The sequence below is a fragment of the Gracilinanus agilis genome, chromosome 1 (assembly GCF_016433145.1).
Source record: "Gracilinanus agilis isolate LMUSP501 chromosome 1, AgileGrace, whole genome shotgun sequence".
NCBI classification, from domain to species: Eukaryota; Metazoa; Chordata; class Mammalia; order Didelphimorphia; family Didelphidae; genus Gracilinanus; species Gracilinanus agilis.
The window spans coordinates 57037186-57063979 of NC_058130.1; the positions used below are offsets into that span (position 1 = coordinate 57037186).

The 26794-nt window shown below is 37.8% G+C and overlaps 1 protein-coding gene across 1 annotated transcript in view; it reads left to right on the forward strand.

The window, feature by feature from the left end:
• TSEN2 (tRNA splicing endonuclease subunit 2) overlaps positions 1 to 22937 on the forward strand; it is a 40510-nt gene extending 17573 nt beyond the window's left edge. Inside the window, exons 7-12 of the mRNA XM_044656852.1 lie at positions 3172 to 3222; positions 4521 to 4659; positions 13885 to 13921; positions 14466 to 14577; positions 18770 to 18859; positions 22337 to 22937. Of these exons, the coding sequence (XP_044512787.1) occupies positions 3172 to 3222; positions 4521 to 4659; positions 13885 to 13921; positions 14466 to 14577; positions 18770 to 18859; positions 22337 to 22396 (489 nt within the window). The 3' untranslated portion in view covers positions 22397 to 22937. The remainder of the gene's footprint in view (positions 1 to 3171; positions 3223 to 4520; positions 4660 to 13884; positions 13922 to 14465; positions 14578 to 18769; positions 18860 to 22336) is intronic.
• The last annotated feature ends 3857 nt before the right edge of the window (positions 22938 to 26794 follow it).

The following is a 26794-nucleotide window of genomic DNA, read 5'->3' on the forward strand; positions in this document are numbered from 1 at the left end:
GTGCAAATTTCTATCCCATTATATATAGCCTACCTGTACATGTATGTATAGCTATAGCCCACCTGTATAATAAATATCATTTGTACAGCTTAGAGTTTCCCAAAATGTCAGCCAAAAATATAGTTATCCCTGGCTTGTTGTAGGTGGTTTACTGACAGTTATTTATGAAACAATATGGGAATTATGCTGATATGGTTCCAAAGGCTACTTAGAATAGGAATAGGAAGAAACTCAACATTATACGATCCATGATCACAGTGATGAAGGAAAGCCTGGGTGATAATTTCCTTGGGAGCCACTGTAGCTATGCCATTCTGAAACAAACCTGAATAAGCCACTAATCTATATATTTCTAAAGAGTGTGGTTTGCTTTTGTTTTTTTATTTTTGCTGAATAATGATTTGATTCTCTTCAAGAGGGTCTTGGTAGAACAAAAATTGAATTTTATTTGAAAGAAAATCTTAGGATAATGAAGTAAATGTTACTTTTACTATCACTTCAGTCATTGTTTTATTCATTCTGCTCACACTTCCACCACCCTAGTAAAGGTCCTCAATAACTTGGTGAGTAATAGTTTTCTTGTCAGCCTCTACTCCTCCATTCCAATCCATTTTCCACTTAGCTGCCAAAATACTCTTTGGGGGATGGGGGGAGGAGGGGGTGTTATTAGGTACAGAGTGGTAGGAAGAACATTTATTCTATATAAGATGCAATGATTTCTCTTTGAGGAAGCAAGGTGGCCATTCTCAAGATTTTGTTGATTCCAATAACTAGGAATATAAAAAGTTCTGCCTATTGGGTTAGAGTTTCTAAAGCCCAGTGGGAATACCTACTTCTTTAGGGAGTCTTTTTGAGCCAACATTGTTGTCCTAATGAATGAGCGGGTAGAAGGGAACAGCATCTATTTTTAGTACAGTAGGACCTCATTTTATCTAAACTCAATACACACAAATTCAGGTATAATCGTATAAGCAATTGTCAATCCAAAAAATAAAGGCAAAAAAATACAAAAAATAAACATTTTTAATCGTGCTCTGAATCCACACCATTTTTTCAAGTAGCATAAAATTTCTCAGCAGTTTACCCACTCACTCTCATTCTCAGTTTGAGAAGCATTAGTGTGAGTCATTCCATTGTTTTGTGCCAAACATTAGTTCCTACATCCATCTTTGTCCAGAGTTCTTGGTTATAACAAGTCATATCCACATCAGAGCAGGTTTTTTATTCCATTAACTATTTAGTTATTAATAATGGCCCCAAAGTATAAGAGTAGTGATATTGGTAGCTCTGATAAGTCAAAGAAAAATCGTAAAATACCTAGGTATGTTCATATAAGAAATACCATTATGCATGATTTTCAACTTATGTGAAGGGCCTTAGAATATATTGATCTTCTAAAACAAGGTCCTATCATCACTATCATTTTTTAGCCTGTGGGGACATAGCAATATGTTACTACAGACCACATCTGGAATCTGTAAGGGGGGGAAAGGGGGCTTTTGGAATTCAGTATATTAAAAGATGGTCACCAGAGGATTGAACTATTATCAATCCTCAATTAAGAATAATCTCAAGTCAAATTTGACTTTTATGGAAGTTTATTTACAATTAAGAAGAGAGAGAGGAAATAAGGAAATAAGAATCTAACCCAGTAGGTAATTACTGTGATCTTCTAATTAATCCAGGATCTTAACCCTCAGCCGAGAGTCAGAGGGCCAGAGGCCCAGAGGTGAATGAAGCAAAACTTCATTCACAGAGTCTATAAAAAGAAGTTTCTAAAGAGAAGTTCAGGAAGATTCAGTCTTTAAACTCACCACATGGAATTCAAAAGAAGATATTTAAAGTAGTCTCACCAAGGTCTCTGCTAACACTCCTCCACAAACCAGAAGAAGTCCTTCACCAGCCTTCCTCTTTAGCTGAAGACCTCTCACTCAACTCCCTCTTTTTAAAGGGGTCGCTTATGCGTTACTTCCTGTGCCTTCCCCTAACTTGTCTGACAACTCAAAATAGACACTTCTCATAGAACGCCTAGGGGGCAGTGAGTCAATTCTGATTCATCACTCGCTCTAGTACAGGTGGGTTAGAACCTCCAGAATTGGAGGTGCTCTCACCTTTGGTGATTAAATCTAAAGATGGGCAGTGTAGACTTAATCTAATTATCACAAATCATCTGTAACCTCTCCATCCAGGAAATTTTCTTGGGTTTAATATCCCCCTCTTTAGTGGGTGAACACTATGGCCTGGTCATCATCACTGTGGTTGTAGTCATCAGTGCCCTTAGGAGTGGAGCTTCTTTCCATCAAGTCTGTCCACCAATTGTGGCACTGTGGAAGATTCAAATTACCCTTAAGAAAAGAGAAAGAGATCTTGTACTAGGGATGCTAACTTGCTGAAAACAGAAAAAGAAAGATTTGGCCACTAACTGGATGGAAATGGAAGTGTGAGGATTACAGACTAATGTCAAGATTATAAATCTGGGTGACAGAAAGGATTGTGGCACCTTTGAGAAGTAGGTAGGTTTGAAAAAGGAAACTGGGTCTATATTTATATTTATTTATAAATTTATAAAGTTTTTCACCATATAGAGCCATATTTGTTAGTTTTTAGGTACATAAAAATGTGGCTCAGATTTAGTAATTCCTGGGGACACAGGTATATTTGCTGTTTGAAATAAGAGTTTCTGAAGAACTACATACAGGCAGCTCTTGGTCCTAAACTTTTCCTGAGAAAGACTTGAACATGAATCATGTTGTATGTACTGCCATCTTTTTCCAACAATACTGTAATAAACTTGAAAAATCTTACTGAACAAAAATGACTGGAAGGAGTACAAAAGAAAAGACTTGAATAGTCTAGAAAAAAACTTTTTCTTTTATCTTCTTGAATATCCCATGGAACTTTCTGTATATTAGACATGAAAAGCAATGTTTACTTATGCTAATTTGTAGCATGTGAAGGGAAAGAAACTAATATACATTTTTTCTCTGTAGAAGTGAGCTTATTTTCCATGAATTTCTCTTTTTGTGATCTGATTTTTAACTTACAAATATAGAGCAGTTTTGAAGGTGATTTGGGGCTTCATATTGTGTTTGGACTTAAACAGGAAAGATTAAAGAATAATTTCTAAGAATTTAAAGTTATATTTTAATTAATCTTATCTTCTGTTTGCAGGCATTTTTCTTGGTCTATGCTTTGGGGTGTTTAAATATCTACTATGAGGAGGTAAGGTGTTTCTTGTGGTCTCATTATGCTTACAATTTTCATAATAAAAGCAAGTTCATTGTTAATCCTCTTACTGGCTTTACACAACCTTCTGTCTGATTTACATTCTACATTCTTGGCATTCCTTCTCCAGGAGCCTTGAGTCTAAAAACTAAACTTTGATGTCAGAAGCTAATGTGGGTATTTCAGGCTCTTTCTCATTCCCAAGAATTGAAAAAACTGTTTCTTATCTAGTAGTCCTGAAGATGGCTTCATAACAGAGAAATTTAGCTTTTTTCAGAAATAAAAATAATCAAGGATAGTAGACCAGGAGAGAAGTTACCCGTTTGTTCCTTATCCCTAAAAATTTTTATTTTATGAATCTTTTTTAAAAAACCAACAGTGGTATACAAATATATTTTTGTGCTTCCAAACAATTCATACTTTTAGTGTTAGAACTAAGATTTAAGCCATAAACCAATTAGACATCCTATAGTGAACCCCAAAGCAAACTTCGCAGGCTTATCCTGAATACTATAATTAGTTGGTTATATACAAATACTACATTAGATGAAAGGGAGCATTTAGTCCTGTTGGAACAATATCCTAATTGTGGCATCACTGCAGCAAACTTTCATAATATGGTAGTTGGGGGTTATAATGAGTGTTGCAAAATGTCAGCAATATTATGCTTGATTTATTTCAATTCAGTAAACATTTATTAAGTGCCTACTAAGGGCCAGGCATTATGTATTTGTTTTACTGATGCAAAGTTTTTGTTTAGGAGCAAAACTACCTCCTGAGTGTACATATTTTCTAAAACTGTTGAACCAGAAGTATATAAGGCAGTGGTTCCCAAACTTTTTTGGCCTATGGCCCCCTTTCCAAGAAAAATATTACTTAGCCCCCTGGAAATTATTTTTTTTTAAATTTTAATAGCAATTAATAGGAAAGATAAATGCACTTGTGGCTATCGCCATCTCCCTGGATCACTGCAGCACCCATCAGAGGGCGGTGGCGCCCACTTTGGGAATCACTGATATAAAATATTGTACATTGTAGGCCCTATTAAATATCTGAATAAATAAACCAGTACAAATCTGAAACTGAACTAATAGAACATTCTGTGATTCTGTCCAATCCCAGAAAACCTAATTGTGAGTATGCATGTATTTTTTAGGTAAGCATTTTGTTCTTGTGAACTTTTTTTGACAGTGACAGCATTTTTATAAACAGACAGCATATTATAGACCACTTAAGAATATTGAGTTGTTATCATTATGAGAAAATTACATTAATACCGTTTTTTATGGTGTTAGGAGCCTTTAACAATATTGAAACTCTGGGAAGCTTTTCATCTAGTTCAGCCCACGTTCAGGACAACATATATGGCGTACCACTACTTCCGAAGTAAGGGATGGGTGCCCAAAGTGGGACTCAAGTATGGAACAGATTTCCGTAAGTACCTTTAGGTTGACTTTAATTTAAAAAAAAAAAGAATTAAAAAAGAATTTCTTGCCAAATAAAAGTTATCTAAGACTAAAACCAAAGCAGGTTATGATATTTGCTTCCCTGTAATTTACACATAAATAGACACCCCTTCTCCCACCTATCACCCCATCTTCCTGGATTGATTAAAATCTAGACAAACACTACCTGGATTTGTCTGGATTCAGATGGAAGGAGGGAAAACCCTAGCAAGAGAGAATAAAAGAAGCAATGTGTATTAGAATAAGGAGCTCTCAGGACTTGGAATCCAGAGGCCTGTATTCTAAACCCATCTTTGGCATTTACACAACTTACTTTAAATGCTCCAAGACTCAATTTTCACTTAAAATGAGTATGATAATATTTACAAAGTTGTTGTGTGAAAAGTTCTCTGTAAACCTTAAGTCATCATATATACCCTCTCTTTATGTGCTGTATCTAATCTTGTGCAAATCATTTATCCATTCTTTACTTCTGGGTGATAGAGATTTTGGCTGAAAAAGATTTTAGAGTCCAGATAGCCCATCCCCCTAATTATTACATCTAAGAAGACTGAGTCCCAAAGAAATGATGACTTGCCCAAGGTCACACAAGTATTAAGTGGCAGAGTTAGGATTCCAATCCAGATTCTCTGACATCAGATCTAGCACTCTGTCTTTCCATTGGCTCATCTTTCAAATGGGGATTTTGTTTCTTACAGTTCTGAGACTTAGGAGTCTTTGATAAGTCATTGAAACCCTCTAAGTCTTAGGTTTCTTGTCTGTCAAATGAAGATAATAATGCCTGACTTAATTTACAGAGTTATTTCTGTGAGTCAAATGCTTTCAACATTTCACAAATGTAAGTCATAAATTAAGGTTTTTTGAGAAGGCTTCTCACTCTGACACCTGATTCTGCCATATGTTAAAAACTTTAAAAGTTCTTAATTCTCTCCATTTGAGTAGTGAAAATGCTCCTTTTGGCATCTGATTATGAAATATGATTGTTTCATGAGCTCGCTCTTTTTATGTCCTTGCTAGATTTTGAATTACCTGATCTAAGTTTGCCTTTTGTTTTCATCACATGATAGATCATATTTAGCTTGAGATGTGTTTCCAAATAATTATGTTGGCTGCAAGCTATCTAATTTTAAATAGTTTATGTATTGGTATCATTGGCCTTCACTGGATTACTGCCCATTCTCCTGTAATATTAAACCCCTCTGTGCTATACTTGTATATCTTAGTCTTTTCAGTTGTCAGTCATTGTCTAATTTTGTCAATGAACTGGTAAAATTTAAAAGGGATCTTTCCAGCTGACAAAGGGAAAGATAATGAATCAGGAACTTGCAGATATTAAGATGCAATATCCAGCTTCTTTGTGGATGATTTTAGACTAAAGGAATATGTGGGAAACCTAATTTAAGAAGCACATAAGTACTGTATATTGCATATCAAATAACACAGATGATCTTGACTCTAATTATGGCCTGCCTAATGACTTTAGTGCAGAAGGATCTTTTCAGTAGCCTTTTCAAGTGCCTTTCTACTGTTTTCCTGAGGACTAATGTTGCCAGGCCTCCAGATAAAATCAAATCAACAAATATTTCAGTGCCTATGGGATGTTACTCTATCTGGAAATAATTAGTAATAAATATATGTTTCAAGTTGCTTCCTAATCAACTGAATAAACTTGGGTTTTCCCTGATATTCAGGTTAGCTTCCACTGGTTCATTTTTAATGCCAGCTAACTGTGATAGTTCCATGGTCCTATCTTGTGCTAAAATGCTATCGTGATGGATATTTATGACTTGTTCCCAGATACCTTTTCTGTATTCAAAATTTGACTGGTGAGATTTACTCAGTTTGATTTGATCTATCTTCAGTTAATAAAAAACACTACTCCCCAACTGTACTGTCACTTAAACAAGGCGTAACATATACTGACCAATTATTAACTCTACGAGTTTATTTCCTAGTATAGTCAGCTCTTTGTTATTTGCAATAACAAAAAATATCAGGTAAGTATAGTAATATGACTAATTAAAAATAACATTGTATTCCACATGTAAATTATCTTCAACTATAAGCAGGGAGATATTTTGCTTTTTTTTTTTTAATTTTGGTTTTTATATCTAATTGCATTTTGCTCAAGTGGTGAGAAGTCAATTTAAAATAGGACATATAATAGAAATCACTAGAGAAGCAGAACCAAGATGGTGGATAAGTGGCAGCAACCCAGCTGGACTTTTTCAACATTCCCCTCCAACCCAGCTGAATTCTCTCAACATTTCCTTCCAAGTCAACTGAATTTCTCTTAGCATTGCCCTCCAAACAACAAACTCCTCAAATCAAATTTTGGAGCAGCAGAGCCAACAAAAGTTCAGAGCAAGACATTTTTCTAACCTAAGAAAATTAGGAGGTTGGTAAGAATAGTCTGTGGCACCAGGATGCAGGCCTATCTGGAGTCCTCGAATGCTGAGGCAGTGGTAGCCGCAACAGCTTTGGGAGCTCTCAGCGCAGAGACAGTAAGGGGCTTGGACAACTGGTCAGAAAGAGATTACAAGAGACTTTTTGCAGTCATTGAGTGCAGCTGGCACTGATTGGCAACTCTGTTACCCATAGCAGTTCTGGCTCACAGTTCTTAGAGAGGGGCACTGGTGGTCAATCACAAGGGATCAGGGGCCCTTCCTGGGAAAAGATGAGAGTACAAACCAGCAAGTCGGTGACTACACTTCTCCCCTGATCTTACCACTTTGGGAGGACCAAAAATAACCATAAAAAGCTACTATAGTGGCAGAGAAGACCAAGTCACAAACTCAGAAGAATACAACAATGGGAAATAGCTACAAGCAAAGCCTCAAAGGAAAAAAATAATAATTGTCCACAAACTCAGTAAGAACTAGAAGAGAAAGTTAAAGAGATTATGAAAGAGAACTCAACAAAGTTAAATTGTTCATATTCTTGTGGAGGAAGATGAAACCTGTATCTCCTGTTATGAGGAAAGGAGAGAATGGGTACAAACAGGTAAGAGAGATTTTGCACAGAGATCAGTGTGCTGGATTTTGATGCATGCCCTGGAACTACAGGGCTTGTTCTAGAATGTAGTGAATATATAAAGGAGGACACAGAGAGCTGCCAAGGGGCTTTTGGACTTCCTGTTGGGGGAATAACTTCCTCCTGCTTGCGATCTGTGTGAGACTAGGAGGGGTTTGGTTTGCTATCCCTGTGAAGCCAAAGCTACCTATACTGCTGTCCCGTTTGGATACATCCTGCCTACTTGTGATCCACTCGTGTTCTAGTGTCCTAAGAGTGTTCCCAGCTGCTGAGAAGATCTGTGTCCACCCAGCCAGTAAACTGTCGTGAGAAGGCCTACGGCCATCTTAGGCCTAACTGGCCAGGATTGATTCTGGAGATAAAGGGTCAATCTAAACTACTTTGAAGATCTATATATCTTGCCAACATTTATCTGGGAGGATATATAGAGTCAGGTAGTTAGATAGCTAGGGTTTATAGACAGCCAGTGAAGGGAAAATAAGGAGCTAAGAAGACACAGAAGAAACCCCTTTTCAGGGTTTGTAGAGGGGGTAGATTTTAGCTAGATCTCTTGGTTTAAGGCATCCTATCCCATAATCTTCCCTTCCAACTTACTGTGGTAAAAATAAACCCTGAACTGTTGTATAATATGTCTGAGAAGTGCACTGAGCCCTGTGGAGGCCTGTCAGGCCCTCCTCACTGTGGGTTACCAAGAGACCCTCAATTCTTGATACCTTACAAATCATCTATCTAGACTATCTACCTATTTCAGTTGGCACAGTCAGTAAAGAGAAGAACCTACAAGATCTTGGACTTTTCTTGGCCAAACAGCCATTTTTGGGCCTACTGACAGTTTTCCGGCCTGTGTGAACACTCAAAGCCTGTATAACAATAGTTCTCTGAAAAGGCAATTGGAAGGCAGCCATTTTTAGAATTCTCAATGGAGAACAATAGTTCAGCAAGTGATACATTGTATCAGTCAGCCTGTCAATCACTCAGCCACTTAAGCCTGTTTTAAATTTTAAAGGGACAGTACACCAATCTTGTCTAAACAAACTTTACTGATACTAACACAGGATACTAAGAGCTTCTTAATAAGGATGGTGGCCATAATGGAGAGACTTTACAACTACATTATAATGTTGCCTTACTTTTTACTGGTTGAAATTCCAGACCAGTGTTATAACATTTTGGGTTACCAGGCTCTAAGCCCTGTCCTGGACCTCACTAAGGAAGATGCTATCAAATGCTCCAATATTGTGTTATCTTCATAGGTTTCACTTATCAATGGTACCAATTAGTCATTGTATTCTACTACAAGCTACAGAAGAGTGGCTATCTGAGCTTGGCTGATAATGAATTAAAGCAGTGATGGCAAACCTATGGCACGTGTGTCAGCACTGACACGTAGCCATTTTCGATGACTCAAAGCCACATACAGAGAAGTACAGGGCCACACACCAAGGATGAAACATTTGCTGTAATGTAGTATAGACACTCTGTGCACTATAGATGACAATTCTACCTATAGTAATTTACCTAGTTTGGTTTATTAAATACAGTTATATAATTATGCGTTTTTGTTATTTAAACTATAAATATCATGAAATTATGTTTTTTTTCTCCAAGTGACATGCCACCCGAGTTATGCTCGGGTTTTTGGCAAATTTTGACACACCAAGTTCAAAAGGTTCTTCTCACTTCACTTTGCATCAGGTCTTGCCACATTCAAAAATTCATCACTGAATTAAGGCAACTGGTCATGGCAATGCAAGTGAAGCTGAATCAAATGGAGGATTACTATAAGAACTTTATTAGAGATAAGATCCTTAGTAGGGCAGTTAAAAGAAGTTTATATAGACAGAGGGCATGGATGTGAGTTGATTATGTTGGAATAAATCTCCCAAAAAAAATGAGGGGATGAAAAAGAGGGATCCAGTGAGAGAAAAATGGAAGAGAAAAGTAGAATGAGGAAATTTTTCTCATATAAAAGAGGCATGCAAAGAAAGACTTTTACAGTAGCAAGGGAAATGGGGAAGAAATGCTTTAACCTCATTGGAATTGGTTCAAAGGAGAGTAATACACACACACACACACACACACACACACACACACACACACACACACACACGAAACCTATCAACTCAAAAGAGACATAGGAGGGGAAAGAGGGGATGAGAGAAAGGAGATGATAAAATGGAGGACAAATTATGGTAGGTATTGGTCAGAGGCAAAACATTTGAGGAGGCATAAAATAAAAAGAAAAAAAAAAAGAAACAAGATGAGACAGAGGAAAATACACAGTAATCATGTGATGACTGAATGAATTAGGAACTAAAATCCAACAATATGTGGTTCACAGGAGACACATTTGAAACAGAGAGATAGAGTTAAAGGGCTGGCACAGAATCTGTTATACTTAAGCTGAAGTAAAAAAGGTAGGAGTAGAACCATGATCTCAAAGAAAAAGCAAAAATAGACCAACTTAATAAGATCCATTCCCCAAATGATAAGTGATCAAAGAATGAAGTCAGTTTTCAGATGAAGAAATCAAGTCTCTCTGTAATCATATGAAAAATATCCAAAATCACTTGATTAAAGAAAAGCAAATTAAAAGAATTCTGAAGTACCACCTCATATTCATCAGAAGTGACATGCTGGAGGGAATGAGAGAAAATAAGTACACAAGTTATGAACTGGTAGAACCATTCTGGAGGGTAATTGGGAACTATGCCCAAAGTACTATAAAACTTTAACCAAACAATATACCACTACTAGATCTCTAGGTCTAAGTCTGAATCCCAAAGAGATCAAAGAAAAAGAAGGATCTATATGTACAAAAATATTTATAGCAGCTCTTTTTTGTGGTGGCAAAGAATTGGAAGTCAAGAGGATACTCATCAGTTAGGGAATGTCTGAACAAGTTATGGCATGTGATTGTAATGGAACACTGGTGATATAAGAAATGAACAGGGTAGTTTCAGAAAAACGTGGCAAGACATATACAACCTGATGCAAAGTGAAGTGAGAAGAATTGGAAGATCATTGTGCACAATAACACCAATGTTGTAATGATAATCAACTATGAAAGATTGTTACATAGTTAGCTACTTTGATCAATACAGTGATCCAAGACACTTCCAAAGACTCAAGATAAAAAAATGCTATCTACGTTCAGAGAGAACCTGATGAACTCTGTGTGCAAATTGAAATGTGATTTTCTCACTTTATTTTTCTTGCTTTTAAAAATATATAGGCAATATGGAATATATTTTGCATTTCACATGTATAATTGGTATATTGCTTGCCTTCTTAGTAGATGGGGGAGAAGGGAGAGGGAGGAAGAAAATATGGAACTCTGAATTTAAAAAGAAAATAAATAGATAATTTTAAAAATATTTTAATCACTGTTTAATAAATGTGTTCAAACAGTTGGATATCAGTATGAATAAAAATTAAATTGACTCCATTCCCTGTGTCATACCCTGCTTTTAAGAAAATTACGTATGGATCCAAGAGTTAATCATTTTACTATTTGAGAAGAAAAAAATTAAGATTTGGGTAGCAATTGAATTAAATAACCTCCAACTTCCCTTTTAACACTTTTTGATGGTTTGGTTTTTTTTAAGCCTGTATCCAATGGAAAAAACTTTAAAACATCAAAGTGAATTCAATTAGAATCAAAAAGAATAACTATGAGCAATAAGCATAAATGATAAAAATCCTACATTCAAAACATATGAATAGAATACATAAGATAAAGAGATCAGTACTGATAGCCAAATAGTCAAATCAGAAATATTTTAAACTAACGAAACTAAGTAAAAATTATAAAATCTAATATTGGTAGCATGTAGGGAAACAGGTACATATTTCTATATCTGATATCACTTAAATTGATTCAGTGGAAAACAACCTGATAATATGTAATCAGATTGTTCATAACTTGTGATCTACTTTGTGGAATACATATAACTCAAAGAAGTAACTTTGTCCTTCCAGAAACAATGTTGGCAAATATGTGGCAAAGTTGAGTACTTGCCTTTAAAGACTAGAAGACCTGGTTTCGAATCCTGATTCAAATTCTCAGTAACTGTGTGACCCTGAGTAAATCACTTAGACTTTTTTTTTTAACTTTAACTTCCTCATCTATAAAATGGGTATAAGAACAGTACTTACCTCACGAGATTATTATAAAGATCAAATGAAATAATATATGTAAAGTACTTTGTAAACCTGAAAGCATTATAGAATATTATTAATTTAAGCAAAAATGCTTATAGTGGCATGACTAATAATAGTGGGGGAAATGTAGGCAACTCAAGTGCCCTGAATTAGGAGAATGGCTAAATGAAGTCTGATATATTAACACCAAAAAAAAAATAACACATGACAATAACATTCTTCACAGCCATGACCTGGAAATACATCTGTAGAGTAATGTGAAGTGAAAAAAATTAAAGCTTAGTGATTATTATGTAAAAATAATGTTTTTAATCCACAGACATTTGCCTACTACTCTATGCAAGAAAATAACAATAACAAAACAGAAAAGTGAATGTCAATAACTAACATTTGATATTCCACAGTTAATTTTTTTAAAATGTTGGGTTTTGATACTTTAAGGCTCTTTCATTTCACATGTGAAAGCATATTTTCCTAATATCTACATCTCTCTTTCTTTTTCCTTCTTTCTTTCCCTTTCTAGCTCTCTGTTTCTTCTCTCCCTCTTTCCTCCAGACTGGGTCTGGGCTTGGCCCTTATTCTAAGCCTTTTCATCATCATTTAGGACTTTCCAGAATTTGCTTTTAATCTGGCACAACCCTCAGGTTTTGAGTCATTTCCTTACCAAGCTAAGATATCAGAGTAGTGCTTGAGTAGAAAGTTGACTTTTGTATGTCTGTATTTTGTGTGTGTGTGAACATGCGTGTGTAGGGCTGCTAGGTGGCACAATGGATACAACACACCTGAAATCAGGAAAACTCATCTTCCTAAGTTCAAATCCAGCGTCAATCACTTATAAACTGTATGACCCTGGGCAAGTCCCTCAACTGTATTGACCTCCGTTTCCTTATCTGTAAAATGAGTTGTAGAAGGAAATAGCACTCTGGTCTCTTTGCCAAGAAAACCCCAAATGGGGTCACAAAGAGTCAGACGTGACTGAAAAATAACTGAACAACAACAAAATATACACTTGATTTAATAATTGTATGTATGTATACATACACACAGAGTTAAGACCCCCTAGTGCAGGGGTCGGCACCATATGGCTCTTTCTGCAGGAGCCATAAAGTCAATTTTTTTTTCAGGCACTGTTACAGGAGCCGCACTGTGAGCACTGTACGGCTCTCACGAAATTACATTTTAAAAAATGTGGCATTTATGGCTCTCACGGCCAAAAAGGTTGCTGATCCCTGGTCTAGTATATGAAGTATAAGAAATACAGAGTGTGGAAATTGCCTCCTCTGATGCATTTTAGCAATTAGTCTATAATTTATAGTATATTTTGACAAATTAAGTGACTCTCTTATAGTTACATAGCTAGTATGTGTCAAAGACAAGACTTGAACCTGGGTCTTTGCCTTCTTGCCATTGCCCATGCTATCAAAATTGGGCATAGTTAATCAATAGTCAGTAATCCACCAGTAAATAATCAAGGATTGACCTTGGGGCAACTAGGAAGCAAAGTAGATAGAGTCCCAGGTCTGGAATCAGGAAGACCTAGGTTCAAATCTGGCCTCAGACACTAGCTGTGTGACCTTGTGCAAGTCATTTAACCCTGTTTACCTAGCACCTACCCCTGGGTAGCTCAGTGGATTGAGAGCCAGGCCTAGAGACAGGAGGTCCTAGGTTCAAATCTGGCCTCAGACACTTCCCAGCTGTGTGACCCTGGACAAGTCACTTGACCCCCATTGCCTAGCCCTTACCACTCTTCTGCCTTGGAGCCAATACACAGTATTGATTCCAAGACAGAAAGAAGGGTTAAAAAAAAAAAGAGTTGTCACCAAGACAAAAGGTTAGGGTAATTTTTTTTAAATTGACCCCTTCCATCCCCATTTATGGGGAGAGAAAGGAAACAAATTATCTTTGACTTTACATTTGAAAGCAGTCTATAATCCTGAAAAATTAGGTCAGCAAACTAACATGCTTATGGTAATGTGTTTTCTTTTTCTTTTTGTAGTGCTGTACCGAAAAGGCCCGTCTTTTTACCATGCAAGGTTTGGAGTTCAGTTTTGAAAAAGCTGCATTATGGGATTACAGAACAAGGAAATTGACAGTAATTTTAAACTTTGCGAGAGAAATTCTACTTTGATAGTTGATATTGTCTATCTTTTTTGGTTTCACTTATGAAAATCCAAATGAATTCATCTTGTTCCAGTTATTCCTTTGGTATTCAAATTCGTGGTTTAGATTTGAGCATTATATGGGAGGGGGTATAAATTAATGGTCTACTTAGCCATTTTATCTTAACTTTGGCCAGTACCATTTTCTAAACTATCAAATAAAGTCACAACTTCTTGTTTTATGTAGGAAAAAAATAAGTTTTTTCTAAGAAAGTAAATGTTAAAGTCACTGTGAAAGATTATCATGTGAAGTTAGTAAAAGTTGATGTTCTCACTGATGATCTAACTTAATTGAGGGTTGGATGATAGTAAATCTATTTATCAGAAAAAGCAATAGTATTTTCAGTAGATTCATTTCATACTTTTTATTTGGAAATATAATTCCCTTGAGTAAAAGACATCCTTATGTGTTTTCTAGTTATTCTGTCATTATTGAGTTGGTTAATGAAAGTTTTGAAGGATCACTTCGAAGACCTTTCAGCTGGAAATCATTGGCTGGATTAAACAGAATTACGGCTAATGTCTCCAAGGTAATGAAATATTAATGCCATTCATGTCTGATTTAAATATGTGCTCTTATTCAGGTTGGTTAATGAATGATAATTTTACAATGTCTTGCCATTTTGATTTTTAGAGGAATTTGCATCTTTAAATAAGTTCCTTCCTCAGGGATGCCTTTTGAAAGGTTAGTCTCACAGAATGTGATGAAAGGCATTACCTAAATTCTGGTGGCATCATTTCTTTCTTCAAAAATAAGCCAAAAGGCCAATTAGGTGGCTCAGTGGGTAGAGAGCTAGGCCTGGAGATAGAAGGTCCTAGGTTCAAATGTAGTCTCAGATTCTTCCTAGCTGTGTATCCCTGGGCAAGTCACTTAACTCTAATTTCCTGCCCGCCCCTGTAAGTGGCATTAAAATTAGGCTTGACTAAATATGAGAGATATAAAAGTGAGGCTGTCATGGTTGCTATTTATAAAAATAATTAACTTCTTAGGTCAAAAACATCTGTTAGTAGTTCTTAATAATTTATAAATACAGTAAAAGAGAGAAATGTAAGAGGGAAGTAGAAAATTTCCTAGATAATACCCTATAATTGCCAAATCTGTTAGTAGCTCTTAATAATTTATTATAATATAAATAAAGTAAAAGAGAGAAATGTTAAGAGGGAAGTAGAAAATTTCCTAGCTAAATATCCTAGCTAAATACCCTATAATTGCCAATCTGAAGAAATTTGCTCAACTCTAGCAAAAGCTCCCTCAAGTTCCTCTCTGGCGCAGAAGCCTGCAGAATACTCCTCCAAGAGAGTCTCCTCACCAAAGAGCCAAGGAATGATTGAATGTTCTTTTCAGTCTTTTTCCATGTCACTTCCTGTCACTGCCCCACTTCATGGGAACCAATCACAGCTTACCAATTTGCCTAGCACTGCCCAGGGGGCAGTGTCTGTGGGATCCACTTCTGTCCTCTGAAGGTGTGAACTCTTATGAAAAAGGATTCACAAGTTCCTGACTGATTGAGTTAAAAGGGTGAGGCATTCCAAAGTACTTGATTAAGTTAAGATAAAGAAATTCCCTTTCACACCCCTTACACCTTTGAACCAAATACTTAGTATCAATTCTAAGGCAGAAAGTAATTTTTTAAAAATAAAGATAGATTATGCTTGCTTCGGCAGCACATATATTAAAAAATAAAGATGAAAAATAAGCCAAGATTCCTTGATTGAGTGGATTGGTATTCTAAACATATTCATGATTGATGTAATGAAGTTCAGGTCCCTTATTCCAGAAACAGATTTTTTTTGGAAGTCCACTTTGTGACATCCACTCTGGATATATGTAAGAAGCTGAAAGATATCTCTGTTGTGATACTGTGCATGCTTTGTAGTAAGCAGAATGTCACAGAAAAAAAAATTTCCCAGAGACATCCAGAAAAAGCTAGGGAAAAAAATTGAACTAGCTAATTTTTTTTTTTTAAAGCCCTTACCTTCCTTCTTAGAATCAATATTGTGTATTGGCTTCAAGACAGAAGAGTGGTAAGGGTAGGCAATGGGGGTCAAGTGACTTGCCCAGGGTCACACAGCTGAGAAGTGTCTGAGGCCAGATTTGATCCTAGGACCTCCAGTCTCTAGGCCTGGCTCTCAATCTACTAAGCTACCCAGCTGCCCCCTGAACTAGCTAATTTTCAGAGGATATTTGGCTCCCAGGGTACATAAGGATGCAAAATGCACCAAGGAAGAGGAGGCCAAAGCAAACATTGGTGAGAAAAAGCCACTAGAGAACTTGAAGAAAAGATGAATAAGGGGGCCCCAACTAAGGCAATACTGCCTACAGAGGCCAGTCATGGAGAGGCAAAAATCTTAAAGGAAAAGGAGGTTGAGAGAGACCCTAAAGATGCAAAGTTCACTAAGGAGGAGGAAGCAGGAAAGCCATGGTAAGTGAAAAGCCACTTGTAACAGGGAAGCTCAGGGGAGCCTTGCTAAGGAGAAAGTGCCTATGGCTGCTTTTTTCTTGGGAGGATGTCAATTGTATGAATGATTAAAAAACTCAAGACTGAGGTGCTAAGAAATTGATGATGATGATTTCTATCTGGTGATTATAATCCCCTGACAGGCTAGGAAAGCATATTCAGGCACAAGTTATGATTGTACATTATATCCTATAAATCCTGGAAGAAGCAAGATAGAATTTTGGCTTTTCTCTTCTTCCCACTATTAATACACTTTTTTTTTTTGAGGGACTAGACCTAACCAAAAATGGCTTTGTTGAAGGAGGAAAAAAAATAAGCTCCTTTCTTCTTAGACAGAGTCAGACTCAGATATTTTGATCAGTCCCTGCCAGAAGAGAACAGAAGAGCTGGAAAGGGTTTCTGTATGTCCACATAGTATGACAATACATAACAAAGAATTCCCTCTACAATGGACCTTAGTGGCTAGCCAGCCCCTTCTTGAAGACCTTCAGTGAGAGGGAACCCGTCACTTCAGAACAATTCTTGTTAGGTTTTTCCTTATGTCACATTTATGCTTGCTTTTCTCTAACTTCCACTCATTTTCTCTACTGCTTTTTCTGGAGCCAAAATAGAACAAGTTTGAGGCATCTTTCATGTAGCAACCCTTCAACTAGTATATCCCTTTTAAGTCTTCGTTTTTATAGTCATAAGCTTGATTTTTTTTAGTCCAAGCATTCTTCTTAAGTTTCATCTTATTTCATTTGACCCATCATTTTAGCCTTTTTCAGTCTGAATTCTATTATCTAGTTATTAACTGTCTGTATAGGTGTTATCTGCAAATTTGCCAAGCAAATCTTCTATTCCTTCAACTTTTGTGTGCAGGGAAGGTTGTTTAATTGAGAGGTTTGGGCAAAAGAAAGGAAGAAGGAAATTGGCAATCAAAATGCCAAGAAAAGGTCACTGGAGCATTTTTAAACACACAGAAGAGAACAGAAGGAAGCCCTGACAAGCAAGATTGCTTTGAAACTACCATCGAATTTAATTTTTTTTAATTCAAGCTGAATGATAGGTGCTTTCATATACAGTCCTCTTTTTCTAGTCTTGTAAAAGGGAGAAATGAGAAAGATTATGGTTGGACTGGATATTTAAAGTTTGGTCACCAAGGATCGATTACTCGATTCCAAATAAGAGGCCCAAGTCAGGATGACTTTTATGGTGGTTTATTTACAATTTAGGAAGGTTGAAGGTAGGGAAAATGAGAGAGAGAAACTCTGGCCCGGACCAGGGAGGCTTCAGAGGCCCCAGCAGAGGGGGCACAGGGGTTAATTAAAACAAGGCTTCTAGCCACAAGGCCTCCTCTAAGAAGAGAAGCCTCCTTGAGGCTAGAGCCTCCAGAACAACCAAAGGAAGACAAAGAGAGTCAGCCTAACTTACCCGCATGACAATTCAAAGGGAAGCAGTCTGAGGTCTCAGCCGAGCTCCTTCAACACCAAGTTCAAAGCGCCCAAAATCCCTCCACAGGAAGTTACCATCAAATTTAAAAGATAGCAGTTTTCTTCACTTCCTGCGTCCACCTCCAGTTTCACATGAACAAATAGCAACCTCAACACTGTTTTGGACTGCCCGGGGGCAGTGACTTGTTTTTGATTTGTTGCTTACTATCACATGTGGGTCACAGACCTCCCCCTCCCCACTTAATTCTAAATTGGGTGGGGTGACATTCCTGGTGGCTAAAGTCTAAAGAATGAATGCGGGTGAGCTAATTCCATTTACACAGTCTCCATGTATGGAACTGCTCATGTTTGATGATGTTTGTCAAGCATAACCAATAAAAGTTTAAAAAGAATTTATAGGTGTAAATGGAGAAACATTGCAGTGTATAAACAGTGATCCACTCAGTTGTAGGAAGTGCCCACCTCATTGAGGTTATGGATCTATTGACATATACTTGATTCAGGGAAATTATTGCATATAGCATATTTCCATTTTTTTAGGATTTGGAGTATAACTTTGCTGTTTTAAATTATAGTTGTTATGTCTTTGATTTTGTGACATATTGTTTAAGTCATGAATATCATTATTTGAAGTCATGTTCTTGGCCAGGAAAAATTCCCCCAATTTAACATTGTTCCTATGATTCACTGTAGGGTGTTCGCTTTTATGACAATATGGTCACATTATGGTAAAAAGGAGAGACTTTCTGTATTTGTTTTAAAAAAGCATCTTAAGTTTGTAATACATTGAATGCTTTTTAAGTTGTGGAGTTTGTTTTGTTTTTCAACAGGAGCTTATGTTATGCTATTTGATTAGACCATCTAATATGACTGACAAAGAAATGGAATCACCTGAATGTCTTAAAAGAATGAAAGTTCAGGTGAGTTGATTCAGATTCAACTTATCACCCAAAAGGTTGTTTATGATGGGAAAATAGATGTGATGTCTGTGTGTCTTTCAATCCTTCTTGGCTCTCTTCTTAGCCTCTTTTCCATTGCCCGAGCCATTGAACAGGCAGTGTCTGTTGTCCAGACCATTTCATCATACTTTTCAGCAGTCCCATCTCGAAATCAGACCCCTTCTCTCTAATGAAACTGTTCTTTTGAAGGTTTCCAATAACAGCCTGCATGTCAAACTCTGCAGCCTTTTTTCACCCATTGTCTTTGACTTTTTTTTATGATTTTTTTAAACATTTATTAATATTCATTTTTAACATGGTTACATGCTTCATGCCCCTACTTTCCCCTTCACCCCCTGCTCTCCCCCCACCCATAGCCGATGCATATTTCCATTGGTTGTAACATGTGTCCTTGTTCAAGACCTATTTCCAAATTGTTGTTAGTTGCATTGGTATGGTAGTTTCGAGTCTACATCCCCAATCATGTCCACCCCGACCCATGAGTTCAAGCATTTGTTTTTCTTATATGTTTCCTCTCCTGCAGTGCTTCCTCTGAATGTGGGCAGCATCTTTACCACAAATCCCTCAGAGCTGGCCTGGGTCATTGCATTGCTGCTGGTACAGAGGTCCATTACATTTGATTTTACCACAGTATATCAGTCTCTGTGTACAGTGTTCTTCTGGCTCTGCTCCTTTCGCTCTGCATCAGTTCCCGGAGGTCTCTCCAGTTCGCCTGGAACTCCTCCAGTTTATTATTCCTTTAGCACAATAGTATTCCATCACCAGCATATACCACAGTTTGTTCAGCCATTCCCCAATTGAAGGACATCCCCTCCTTTTCCAGTTTTTTGCCATCACAAAAAGCGCAGCTATAAATATTTTCGTACAAGTCTGTTTATCTGTGATCTCTTTGGGGTACAAACCCAGCAATGGTATGGCTGGATCAAAGGGCAGGCATTCTTTTATAGCCCTTTGAGCATGATTCCAAATTGCCAGCCAGAATGGCTGGATCAGTTCACAGCTCCACCAGCAATGCATTAATGTCCCAATTTTGCCACATCCCCTCCAGCATTCATTACTCTCCCCTTCTTTCATTTTAGCCAATCTGCTAGGTGTGAGGTGATACCTCAGAGTTGTTTTGATTTGCATTTCTCTAATTATTAGAGATTTGGAACACTTTCTCATGTGCTTATTGATACTTTTGATTTCTTTACCTGAAAATTGCCTATTCATGTCTCTTGCCCATTTATCAATTGGGGAATGGCTTGATTTTTTATACAATTGATTTAACTCCTTGTATATTTGAGTGATTAGACCCCTGTCAGAGTTTTTTGTTATAAAGATTTTTTCCCAATTTGTTGTTTCCCTTCTGATTTTGACTACATTGTTTTTGTTTGTACAAAAGCTTTTTAGCTTAATATAATCAAAACCATTTAATTTACATTTTGTAATTTTCTCTAACTCTTGCTTGGTTTTAAAATCTTTCCTTTCCCACAGATCTGACAGGTATACTATTCTGTGTTCACTTAACTTATTTATAGTTTCCCTCTTTATATTCAAGTCATTCACCCATTCTGAATTTATCTTGGTGTAGTTCTTTGACTTCTTTTGACTTTGCTTTATATGAATTTTGCTTGTTTTTTCCCTCTGTCACCTTTGCTGGGTCCCTTTCACAGTACCAAATGATTTTCAGCTTTGTTTACATACTCCCATGAACTTTCTGATTATTTCATGTGTTTTATTTTTGTGTGCTTGTTGGTATTGTACACTAGTCAAGGATGAAGTATAGTATCTTCTTTATTGAGCCAAGTCTTAGGGACAACTCCCATAGCACTATAGTGACTAGTAAAGTTGGTGCAATGTTGTCTGCCATGTTGTCTTCTCTACTCTAATACTCCCATATTTTAGCTTTGAAATTTCAAAGTTAATTCAGTATTTTTATATACACACACTCTTATCTCAGCTCAAAAGTATGAAGTACTGGCCTTTGTACTTCTAGCTTCTCTCTGAAAAGGTGAAGCTCCCTGACAGATAAGGGCTGGATTAGCAACAGTTTACTTCAATGAACATTATTTGCCCTACAGATTTTTTTTAATTTAATTAATTTTTTGCCATATGTTCATATAGAAGAATTATTTCATTTTCATCAAGTTTAAGTTGCAATTCATGAAATCATTTCCTCCTTAGAAAGGTCATTGTTTGAAAAGCACCAGGTTGTCAACAAGTTTGAGGGCATTAACATTTTCTAGTCTCTTTCTAATGAAAGGAAAAAAAAGATAAAAAAATGCAAAATGTTTGGGGGGTTTTGCTTTGAGGGGGTTCCTTTTGGGGGGAGTCAATAGTTAACCAATTTCCCAACAACTATATCTGATTACTTTTTGTATATTTAAAGTGGATATACTATAGTCATTTCAAACTCAACATGTCCAAAACTAAACACAAATTCACCCTCCTTCCAAACTTCTAATTCTCTTGAGAGTACCATTAATCTCAGTGTTATCCTTGATTCTTCACTCTCCCCAGCCTCACAGAGCTGATCACTTACCAAATCTTGTCATTTCTACCTATACAACATCTCTGGAATCCAACCCCTTCTCTATTCTTAAACAACCCTCCACCTGTTTCTGTCTCTCATCACCTTCTGCCTGAACTATTAAAATGTCATCTAATTTTTCTCCCTAATTGTATCTCCTTTCTCCAGACCATTATCCATATAGCTGATTTTCTAAGTGGCAGACCTGACTATGCCACCCCTTGGCCCAGTAAATTTGAATGGTTCCCTTTGCCTCCAGAATCGGCTCTAAGATCCTCCATTTAGTTTTGTTTATTTGTTCGTTTTCTGTTTTTAAAATCCTTACCTTTTGTCCCAGTATCAATCCTAAAACAAAAGAATGGCAAGGGCAATTGCGATTAGGTTGTCCAAGGTCACTCAAGGAAGTGTCTGAGGTCACATTTGAACCCAGGTCCTCCAGACTCCAGCCCTGGCACTCTATCCACTTTGCTACATAGCCGTTCCCTCTGTTTAATTTTGAAAGCTCCTCACAACCTGGCCCCAAGCACCATTCATAACTCCTGTTTCTGCACTTGACCACTGAGCCAAACTGCCCTTGCTCTTCCACACTGAATATGTCCACTAACCCCTTTGCTGTTCCTGTCTGGAAGGTACTGCTGTCTCCCATGGCCTCTTCAAATCCCATCTTTCCTCTGAAACTATACATAAGTGAGTTCCAGTATCTCTGCTTTTCCTAATTCCTCCAGCTGCCAGTGCCTTCCTCCTGAAAAATGTACCTTGTGTATGTCTTTATATTTTGTACCTGCTTATAAATGTGCATAGTGAATGTAAACTTCTTTAGGACAAGGACTATTTCACTTTGTCTTTGTATTCCCAGCCCCTAGCACTGGGTAGACACTCGGTAAGTGCTTGTCAATTGATTGATTGGTTTTTTGTTTTTGTTTCAGGAAGTAATCCTAAGTCGTTGGGTTTCTTCCCGAGAGCGTAGCGACCAAGAGGAAATTTAACACACAAGCCAAAAATCCAAATTCTTAATTCTCACTAACAAATATTGAAGGAAAAGCGTGGCACAGAGAGGAGATTTTTGGAATGTTGCAAGGCTAGAAGGGCAGCAGTGACCATTGGAAGGAGCAACAGAGCCTTGTGGGAAATAGAACATCAGTGGGAGACTTTTACCTCACCTCAGGATTCATTATCTGGATACCTGAGGCTTTCCCGATCTTTCTCTTGGTGCCTGAAGACCTGAAAGTGTTCCTGATTTCTACACAACAATCAACAAAGAGGCTGACTAGACATCAACAGCAGCTTGGGGGGGGTTTGACCCAGAAGGCTTGCTGAGACAGCCTGAAGACCTTACCGACCTGTGCCTTCCAAAGAGACACACTTGCAACCTGTCTGTAGATGGAGATTAGCTGACAGATTAGTGGAAGGAAGAAGGTTTGAAGCCAAAGAGACTCCAAATGGCCTGTGTGTTAGATAGGACTTCCTGATCTCGTTATCCTAACCCTGCCTTGAACCTGTTACAATAAACCACCCCTTTTAGAGATACACAGATAAGAGATTTCTTTGGAATATATTAGAGAAGAAGGTAGAAGAGGGAATTAGGAAAGACTGTTACAATTAAGCTTTGGTTACATCAAATCCAAAGCTGACCATCATGACAGTCTTTCCCCAACAGGACTGTGTTCAGAAAAGGCTTCTTGGAGTCCAGGCAATTCTCTAAGTCCTGGAAAACCACCTATACTACACCCCATGGAGGTCCTTCATCTGAATATTGGTTCCTGCCTATCCCTGTTCTCAATATCATCACACGGATAAACCTCTTGAAATCTCTGGTTAAGGGGGAGGGTGAACTCAACTAGACATAAACACACTCCCTCAATCATTCCTAACACTCTAGAGCAGTGATGGGCAAACTACGGCCCCCTCGGCCAGATGCACCCCCTGAAGTGTTCTATCCAGCCATGCAATAGTTATTCCTAATCTGATGAATACAGTGAGTAGGATACAATACAATGAAACTTCGAAAGAGTTGCCTTAGAAACAGACTGACAGATGAGCATTTCCTTTCCTTTGGCCCCCTCTTTAAAAAGGTTGTCCATCACTGCTCTAGAGCACTGAGTATAGGCTCAGACCAGGGCACAGTAAAAATAATGTCAAAAAAGGAGCCTGCTCTTTTCTTCCCAATATTCTATCAAAATAAAGGTCATGTTAGTATCCTAAAAGCATAAGCTTTGGATGGTGTAGTAAAAAGAATGCTGGATTCTGAAGATCCAAAAATCCAGGTTCTGGTATTTGTCTCTATATTCATTTGCAGTTTGACTTTGGGCAAGTTATTTCCCCTCAAGATACTTCCTCTATCAAACAGGAGACCCTTCCACCTCTAGAAAATTCTGTAATTCTCCACTCTTACGTCAAGCCACATAATGTCAGAACTTGAAGCCACCTGGGAGATCATCTGGTCCACACCCCTCATTTTACAGGTGAGGAAACTGAGGCCCAGTCCTGTGAAATTACCTCTCTAAAGTCACAAAGCGAATGAGCGACAGAAGTGAGATTAGAATCCAGGTTTGGGGATTTTTACTCCATTTCTTTATCCTCCACACCACAAAAAAAAAGCCTTGACATTACAGGATAAGGAACCTTCCTTTCCAGCGCCCCTCAGCTGCTCTTTTAGAAGTTGTCACCAAAGTTGCCTAGAGGGCCAGGGGACTTGCCCAAGGTCACATACTCAGTGGGTGTCAGAGACAGAACTTGTACAAAGTCAAGAGTCCTGTCCTCGCCTTAGCTGGCCCTTCAAAAAAAAAAAAAATCTCTGGATTGTGCCAGGGCCTTCCTCACACTGTGCCCTGTGAGGCACAAGTATTTCAAGTGATATTTGTTGGAAGAACCCAAGGCTCATTAGCCAGAGATCACATAGCTGCGGAGAGCCTGGATCTGAACCCAAGTCCACTGCCCCTTCTGCTGTCATATTACCCCACGAAATGTGCCAGGCCACCCACAGGATGCCCTGGAAATATTAACTGAAGTAGTTTCCTCAAGTCTCACTTATGAAAAGAGGTACCATAAAATATTCCACTAAATAGAGGATGAAAATGCCAGAGGAAGTTAACAAGCTCTTTAATTTCCTTCTCAACCAGAAAGTTGGCAAATCACTGATTTTCTACATGTGTTTATGGGAATAAGTAGTCCAAAAAGTGTTGCAGCAATATAGAATAGCTAAGAGCCTCTCCTAAGTTCCTAAAAGGAACACAACTACTATACATGCAGTATGTGTGTGTGTGTATATATATATATATATATACTAGCTAAATGACCGTGAGCAAGTCACTTAACTGCCCCTATTTCCTCATCTATACAATGAACTGGAGAAGGAAATGGCAAACTTCAGTATCTTTGCCAAGAAGATCCCAAATGGAATCACAGAGTAGGACACTACTGAAAAATGACTAAACAAAAAACTCCACGTGTAATAAATGACCTGCCCTGAATTGTTCCTATTAGCTAAATGGCTGCCTTGGGTAGGCTCATTCATCATCTAAATGAGGAAGTCAATTGGGACTTTTTGTGAATATATCCCAGAACAAATTTCTCAATCATGCCTTACTCTTTTATGACACGCAAAAGACCATTAGAATTACTTTGGAGAATTAATCGTCATTTCCTAAATGTTTTTTAACATTTACCAGACTTCCCTTGGCTTAGGAAAAGTTCTAAACTTCTGGGAAGCTGATGAATGTTTTTAGTCATTGATATGCACTATTTATTTTTCTAAATTTAAATACCCATTTCCATTTCCAAGGTAGAAAAAGGCTTACACGTGAAACTGCTGCTCTATTATGAACAGCTTGCTTTTCCCTTCAGGTATATAACCAATTCAGTATGTAATTTAGCTTGTCTCCTATGCAATTTTTAATATCCATTGATTCTTTTCTATTCTCCTAAGCAGTATTTCAAAAAACAAGAGATAACAAGATGTTTGTCCTGAAGCCTCTTATTACCCGTGTAAGCAGAGCCATTCCTTTAAGAGTAGAAGAAAAAGTTGTTCTTGTCAGATTATATCTGCCAAGTTGCTTACAGTTTGGAGATGCTTAGGACGGGGACGGGCTCAGAGCCTGCTGGTCAGTATATCAAATAAGGTATGTGTAAAGCTTGGCAAATGTTCAGCCGTCATAAAAGTGCTCGCTGGTACGATGGTGTTCGAGCCTGGGGCTCCCTCTCACGTCCACACTGGAGAAGCAGCAGCCAGCTCGCTAGACGGCTCCCATCATGGGCTGGTTCTGACCCAGGCCAGCTCCCCTCTCCTGGCAGACCCCTGCTTCTGGGGGCCTCGCTGTATTAGTGCCAGATTTAGTCCAGACCCTTGATCAGCTGAGCCCTCTGAAGCACAGAACTCCTAACTCTGTTATGTATTGATTTGATTAATATGGAAATGCAAAAAATGTATACATTTTATGTGTGCCTATGTACACACAAACACATACGTATAAATTCTGTGGAAATATAGGTGGTCCCCAGGCATGAACAGGTTTTATCAACGTGTTGTTTGGAACCAGGAATGCAGAGAGAAAAAGACATCAGTGGACTAGTAGGTCTGGAATTAGGAAGGTTTAAATTGGGCCACAGATACCCACCGGCTATGCGGCTCTGGACGAGTCACTTAAACTCTACCTCAGTTTCCTCAACTATAAAATGGGAATAATATCACCTATTTCCTGGAGTGTTTGTGAGGATCAATGGAGATAACTATAAAACACTGCCATTCTCAGAACGTTTTTATTCAGAAGGCCATAGAAAAATTGGCTTTTTTGTTTTAAATAAGGCTTAATTCCTTTAGAATGAAGTATTTATGCAAGGTTAGTTTGTAGAATATTTTTACTTTCAATAGTTTTAGCAAATACATATGTTAACAAGGGTGACCCACAGAACCTTTCGTTCTTCTGGACTCATGACCTCCCGTGTCATTGGTGTGGTGCAAAACCCAACGTTTACTCCTTCCCATCTTGTTAATGTCTTCCTACAAATGTCTCACCCAACATGGACTTCCTTAAGATCTCTTGATATTCTCTAAATAGCAATATAACAAATGGCCTATCCATCATTCCCTCCTCTTGCTCTCTAAGCAGCCCAGCTCCTCTCCCAGTCATACCTTTCTGATAATCTTTTATGCCTCTTCTTGTGAGCAATTCGATGTTGGAAATACATCGTAGCCTCTTTATGCCTACCATGTGCCATTGCTTTGGGATGCCTTATCATTTTGATTCCTCAGAAACTGGTATTACAGGATTTCCAGGCATATAAAAAGGCCCACTCCAGAAATGTAACTTTCTTCTCCTGCCATAAAGGTGTAGAGGCTATGAGAACAGAATGATAACATACACTTTCAGATAAGAGTATTATCTGGA